The sequence below is a fragment of the Montipora foliosa genome, chromosome 1 (assembly GCF_036669935.1).
Source record: "Montipora foliosa isolate CH-2021 chromosome 1, ASM3666993v2, whole genome shotgun sequence".
Classification (NCBI taxonomy): Eukaryota; Metazoa; Cnidaria; class Anthozoa; order Scleractinia; family Acroporidae; genus Montipora; species Montipora foliosa.
Genome location: NC_090869.1, coordinates 36285776 through 36293275, shown reverse-complemented (window position 1 = coordinate 36293275; position 7500 = coordinate 36285776). Strand labels below are relative to the sequence as shown.

General features: G+C 40.2%; 1 protein-coding gene across 5 annotated transcripts in view; it reads right to left on the bottom strand.

Moving 5' to 3' along the window:
* LOC137997547 (uncharacterized) overlaps window positions 1-7500 on the bottom strand; it is an 82685-nt gene that overhangs the window by 1670 nt on the left and 73515 nt on the right. For 4 of the 5 annotated variants that reach the window (XM_068843608.1, XM_068843615.1, XM_068843624.1 and 1 more), the window contains exon 16: window positions 117-300. In XM_068843608.1, coding sequence (XP_068699709.1) covers window positions 117-300 — 184 coding nt within the window. Of the gene's footprint in view, window positions 1-116; window positions 301-757; window positions 802-7500 lie in introns of those variants that run through there. The other variant, XM_068843643.1, reaches the window with a different exon arrangement.

Genomic DNA, 7500 nt, shown 5'->3' with positions numbered 1-7500 from the left:
GATTTTGATAAGAGGAAGGATCGTTTGAAAACGAACACGTTGGGTTAAAACAACAACAACAACAAAAATTGAGGAGTTAGAAGTATGGGACTTAAGGGTCGTCCACTTGATATTACCTTGCTACGAGCCTCAACAACAATTCAACCTTCTTGGACTGATCAACGTTAATTGGGTCAGCAGCGACAAAATGCTGAGTGCTGTGACCTTGTAACGTTGTTCCTCCAGTTCTCCATGATGGGTCCTTTCCAGTCAAAACGCACCCCTGACTGGAAAATCCCAAGGGTACACAGCTTGACCCCACTGAAAATGAATGAAACCTTTGATCATTACGTTCTTTGGCAGTTACTTTGGTATAGTTTCTAAACCCATACCCTAAAAAATCCGAAAGCAAAAACCCTGCTTTAAGCTGCAAATATACCATCAAAAATATAACTAATATTACTAATAACGACTATTTACAAAGAAAGGGAGCTGAAGCACGATCGGACAGATATCATTCTAATGCAAAAAAATTTTCACTGATATAGCTGAGCCAGCAGACCAGACCAGATCATCACGACTGAGGAGGACAAGGTAGAAAAGTACATGCACCAGACCTAGCATTAGAAATCAGAGGAATCCATGGAGCATTGAAAGTGACAGTGATACCCATCGTGATTGGCCCACTAGGAACCGTCTCCAAGAACGCAAAGGCCTGGTACAAAAAGTTAGGTCTACCTGACATCAGCCATACTTGGGACTGCACATCAGTGTTGTGGAAAGTATTGTCTCGCTACGCTGCCTGAAGTTGCGGAGGCATGTCTTGAAAAACGCAGAAAAATATCAGCGAACTGGTAATAATATTAAATATAATAAATATAATAATGTAACAATAATAAATATGCAAAGAGAACAAAATAGAAGGTGAAACAAAGCGCCAAAGTAAAGTTATTGGAGCAGTGGGAGGACAAAGCACTCCATAGGAAATACCCAAAGGAAGGAAGCAGGTGTTGACCAACATAACACCAACCAGTGGATTAAAGGCTGAAACAGAAGGCCCAAATATTCCAGCACGGGCTTGGCGACAAGATCATACCAAGTTAGAATTATAAAAGAGGTCAATGATCCTATGTGCAGGGTATGCAATAGTCACAGATATGATGAAACGATAGACCACATCGCCTCGGCATTTCGGAACTACCCAAAACTGACTATATTCAAATACACAACAAGACAGCAACATATATACATTGGAAGATATGTCAACACTACAATATTCAGGGGTCGGATAACTAATATAAACACGATCCAGCTGTGACTGCACATGAAGAAGCAACAATGCTATGGAATATACCAGATAGATACACACTGATAGATAATTAGCATGTACCAAGCCAGACATCAGTGTGGTCAAAGACCATAAGAAAAAAATCTGCAAACTCAGTTATTGATGTTGCAATACCATTAGACAGGAACACCTCATTAAAGACCTCTGAAGAACTATCCAAATGTAAAGACTTCACAATTAAAACAATCAGAATGTGGGACATGAAAACCGAAATAGTACCAGTTGTTATAGGTGCTTTGGATCATCAAGAAGTGATTGGAAAAACACACAGAAAAAAATCCCTAGAGCAAGCAGCATCAGTGAGGTGCAGAACAGCGCACATACCGAGGAAGGTTCTGTTATAAAAACAATATCTTATAGCCCTGGTGTACCCAAGGACCATGGTTTGGACCCGGCCCTCCAGGATTATATAGCAGACTAAAAAGCATAAATAACAGGGTTTTCAAATTTAGCCGGCGCCCGGCGCAAGTCACCGGCTACTTCAAGCATTTGCGTCGGGTACTTTTCGTACTCCAAATTTTACTAACTACACAATTCTGTTTCACCAAATCATAATCTGATTTTTTCGAGGAAATAAATGAATGCGGACTGATGAACAGTGCGGCCATTACATATACCTGTTGATCTTCGAAGCGAGAGCTTTTTTTAGCGGGAAAGTCTGCTCGTGTTCACGGACTCTCATTTGAACGTGCATGTATCGGCGCAGCAGCAGATTTGTTCTCACGTGAAAGTTGCAACATGAAGCGGAGGCAGCAAACGATGTTGTCTTTTCTGTCAAGTGCGGAGAAGTCTCGAAGACAAATAAGTAACAATAATTTTAGGAATAAGAGTTAACAAATATTACGTGTTGTTGCAGTTCACTGTTCTGAAAGTGATGATAAAACAATATGCCGAGGCTGAAATGACCACAGTATCTGTAGCTGTAGCGGCATCCGCGTGTTGAATGAGAAGGCAGTCTTTCTCGTGAAATGTTACTCATTATGGTCTTGACTGCACCAAATGTATTTTCAAGAAAAGACTGAAAGAAGTCATAACAAAAAAAGCCTTCAACAGCGCAAGTGTTTTGAAATTCAGACAAACGAAACTGCGAATTGCAGCGAATCGAGGTAGAAAGGAAACAAGACCGCTGACGTTGTTATGATAATACTTCATGTATGTAAAAGGAAATATATCAACGGAAGCCGCTTTATGGCAATATTTCGTTATTCCGTTGATTCATCTGCAGGCTGCTGTCATCACGATGAGATAGTGCTCCGGCTACTTTACAATTTCCTCCTGCTACTTTTTTTCAATTTGAAAACCCTGAAATAATGCAAAACAAGAAAGATGGAAAGGTTTGTGGGCTTTTGGGCCGGTATATGGGAAGATGAGGGCATATAACACCACATAAAGAATAGATAGAGAGAGTAGCACAAAAGATTAAGGAAACAGTCAAGGACATTGCAGAGATAGAGGTCACGGAGGGAAGATTGAAAGAGACGGTAAGGAAAAGGAAGAAATGGTCAGAACCAGGGATTGATGGAATACAAAATTACTGGACGAAGAAATTTACTGGAGTACGAAAGTGAATGGTGGCGAATATGGATAGATGGATTGAAGACCCGGAGCAAATACCTAATAATAATAGATGGAAGGACAGTGCTAATACCAAAAACAGAAGACCTGGATAATGAGAGAAACTATAGGCCAATAACAAGCCTAAATACCTGTTACAAGATCTTTACAGAAATGGTAGGTATTTACATGAAAGAACACGCGGACAGGAATGACATATGGGGCAGAAATGAACTGGGAACATGTTCTAGAGTTCTTGGAACAGTAGATCAGTCACTAACAGACAGTCTCCCAGGGCCCAGTTCTTTGAAAACAGATTAACTTAATCCAGGATTAGCGTAAAGTATTGTTTTATGTTTTTAACTTCTTGATGAAAGTTTCTTTTGCTTACTGTTGTTTTTTAAGATTGACTTCTTGAACGACATTTGGGAGTAGAGAAATGAACTCATTGGTTAATTCTTAATCTGGGATTAGCGTTAATCGGCTTTTGAACAACTGGACCCAGAAGAAGAGCCTTCCAGAAGATATGCACTCTAACACATACCAACACATGGCAAAAACAGACCTGGACGTCCTAGTACCTCTTACTTATCTTACACCCAAACTTTGGATACAGGACTTCCTGCAGGGAAGAGAGCAATGTTTTGTTGTTGACGGCTCCCAGTCATCATACCTTCCTGTTCTCTCCGGTGTTCCTCAGGGATCGTTCCTCAGGGATCGCGATTGGCCCCGCCCTATTTCTCATTTTTATAAATGATTTGCCAGAGTATGTACAATCAAGGGTTCACCTGTTTGTGGATGATACAGCTATCTTGCTCACAATCGATTCTCACGAGGATTCTCTGAAACTCCAGGCAGATCTCATGAGATTGGAAGAGTGGGAAAAGGACTGGGATATGTCTTTCAACCCTGATAAGTGTGAAGTCCTCCGAATAAGCAGGAAGAGGCAGGATATCGATTACAATGACACCTTTCACGGGACAGTATTGCGGACTATGACCAGTACTAAATATCTTGGTGTACATCTTTTGAAAGATCTCAAGTGGAACGTCCATATTGGAAACATCACATCCAAAGGCAATAACACCCTTGGTTTTCTGAAGAGAAACCTTCGGGTAAGATCTAAAGCCCTCAAGGAGAAAGCCTACATGGCTCTTCTCAGGCCTAAGATGGAATACTGCTCAACAGTTTGGGACCCTAGAGATGGTATTGAGAACAATGGCCGATATAAACTTGAGATGGTCCAGACGCGTGCGGCACGTTGGGTCTTGTCACGATATCATCCTCAAGATAGTGTGAGTAATATGATCGAAGCACTTGGTTGGAACACGCTCGAGCATAGAAGAGCTGTTGCTCGCGTCTTGTTATTGTACAAGATTGTAAACGGCCTTGTAGCGGTAGAACCAGGAGATTATCTGTGTAAACCAGCTAGGAAGAGTAGACATGTAAAAACTCATACCCTTAAGAAAATAAGATGTAACACCGAATCTTACAGGCTATCATTTTATCCTAGAACAATAGAACTTTGGAATTCCTTGCCTGAGCACATTTTTACCAAAGCCTCCTCAATCGCAAACCTTAAAAAACAAATTTCGGAAAATGTAAAATAAGATCTTAGCTGACCCCCCGGCCAATAATCCTCTTTATAGAGGGGTGGCCGCATCGGAAAATAAAATAAATAAATAAATAAACACGTACTAGGGTAGGACACAATCGCCACACTTGCCCAAGATCGACGTGCCTGGATAAATATTCTAATCGCCCGCTCCACAGCCGAATGATGATGATGATGATAATGGATGAAGAAAGAGGGAAGAAGAAGAACCTAACCGTTGCATTCTATGACTATCAGTTAGACATTATTGAATGGAAAGAGTATACAGATGGATGGTAATACCGGATAGAGTAGTTAAAGTTTTAACATTAATGATGGAAATATGGAGAACAAGGTTAGAGGTTAATGATGGTGGGAATACAATAGTCAGCAGATGGATATATATCAAGAAAAGGTTTTTACAAGGGGATAGTTAATCGCCAGTAGGATTTTGTTTCACGGAAGTACCAAGTGCTATGCTTTTGGACGAAACAGATGGTAAAAGAATGGGACGAACAGGCGAAAGAGATGTTTAAAGAGCTCACAGCCTTTTTATAGACGATCTAAAGGTGTATAAGGAGAGCCATAAGAAATTAGAAGTAGCAAATGAGATCATTGTGAAAGCAAGCATGGACACAAGTGCATGTTATGGAGTAAAGAAATGCGCAGATGTAATCTTCAAAAACTGAAAAAGAGGAGAAAGGAGAGCGATTAAATGTCTTAGAAGAGCTTATAAGTTTGTAGGATGCGAGAGAGGTGATAAAATTCATGTAAAGAAGGTAACTGAGAGAATAACAAAGGAAGTACGAAAGAGAACAAATGAACTAGTGGAAAGAACATTAAACGACAAACATCTAATGCAAGCTATTACCACAAGAGTAATCCCAGTAAAAGGATATATAATGAATGTTTGCCATCTTGGGAAAAGAGATCTAGAAAGTCTGGACAAAATGGTGAAAGACGAATTAAGACAAGCTAACAAACATGGGAAACAAACAATTGGTGAGGGATTTTATACAGAAAAGAAAAGAAGGTAGAAGAGGGTTAAAGAGCTCTAAAGATGTGTACAAAGAAACAGGAGTAAGAGTAGCATGCAATAGAAAATAATGAATGGTTAATGAAAGCTTGGGAGAATGAATATAATGAGGAACAATGGTCGATAAAGATAGAAACGGAATATATTATCAGAGCATGTAGAAAAGAGGTTAGGTTCGAAAAAGGTTATTTTGAATTAGAAGAGTAGAGATACGAAAACTGGAAAGAAATATGGAGAAAGCTTAAAAACGTAGTTGAAGAAGGAACAAAAGAGCAAAAAAGAAAAAGATTTGATGAAAAGAAAATGCAAAGTGAAATAGCATCAGAATATACAGTGGAAGATTATGGATGGCTGGAATGTAACACTGATCTAATATGCAGAAACAAATGATAGAGACTACAGCTTGGAAGAAACTAAGAGGAATAGGAGAGGTAGACATTTGCAGATTGTTTGGGGAACAGAAGGAAACAAAAACAAAGCAGCTCACCAATGGACACCATTTCACACAAAAAAATCTACAAATGTGATTGAATCAGAATCTCTGTGAACACGGAATTGCAAACATTTTCAGGCCTCGTTTGTGTTTTTAGCGAGATTTACAAAATATGCGAGGGAGCGAGGTAAGGAAAACATTACCTGAAAGCCAACCGTTGCAAATATGTGTTTTGTCTCTCGCTCTCTAGCTTTACCATGTTCTTCATCGAAAATTCCTCTTCTTCTTCCTCGGCCTCTCTCGAGGCTTTCTTTGCTTAAATTTTTCAAATTTGTTCGCCTATTCTCTGAAGCTCTTTCGCTTTTCTTCGACTTTCCTGCTTGTTATCCCGTTGATCATCACTAATATGATTTCCCACTAGAAACGGGTTGCCTGCTACCACGAGTGCTTGCCACGCGATTTCCCGCCGAGGGAAATTGCCCGAACAATCCCGTCCCCTGAGGCTTTCCTGCCTCCCCACCTCCATCCCAACAGTCTGTGCGGGCAGATGGTGCTCCGCTGGCGCACTTCGTGTGTGTGATAAAAAAATATCAACAACTGTGCTTCGAGTGGTGACAAAGACGACATTGATATAAAGCGAGAGGATCTAGGATCTAGATCTAGGAGAACTATTTGTATAGGTAATCGCATGGGGCCGAGTAAAATTAAGGATTAATATCACGCGTGTTTTCAGAAGTTGCTGAAATTGCCCGAGTCGCGCAGCGACGAGGGCAATTTCAGCAACTTCTGAAAACACAAGTGATATTAATCCTTAATTTTACGAGGACCCATTGCGATTACTTGTTAATAATATAGAGGGCAAAATTTTCTTAACACTGCTGAGGCACCTCGAAAAATAGTCAGCTAAGCTGAGTTAAAACACTCGTTCGCTCGGAAGCAAAACAACTGACAAACAGACAAGCGAGTCAACTTGCTCTTTGTGTCCAAAACGAGTATAGATGATTTTTATTTACATCCACTCGAGAGGAAAATACGAGTTTCATTCCTGAACAACAGTAACAACGATTAAACCAAAATGTTAAGCTTCAATTTATTTTATTCACCTGTGATGTAGAGGTTTTCACCACTTGCAAATACGCATCCGTAAACATAGCAAACGGTTTGTCCAAAAAAATCCACCAAATTTGAGCTACTCGTTCCTCCCGTCAATGGCAAATTGTTCTGTGACCTTTTTTGTTGAGCTGCAAGATGTCGTGGTGAACTGAAAGCCCTTGACGAAAGGAATCATTTTGTTTTTCAACCACACAATCCCACTACGCCGGGCGCCATGTAAGCCGATCCAAGTTTTAAGCTTTTCACGAAAAAAACCTTTTGCCCTTCTTCTTGTCACTCGAAAATTCAAATTTCAGATCATCTTTTAAAGCCAATTCTTAATCTTTATGCCTTTTCGGCGAATGCAGCGCGAATTAAAAGACAAACTTCGATGAAGACGAAGTTGTTTTGCTCAAACAGAAGAAACCAACTGAATGTGGAAGAGATACGTTCAGCCAATCAGG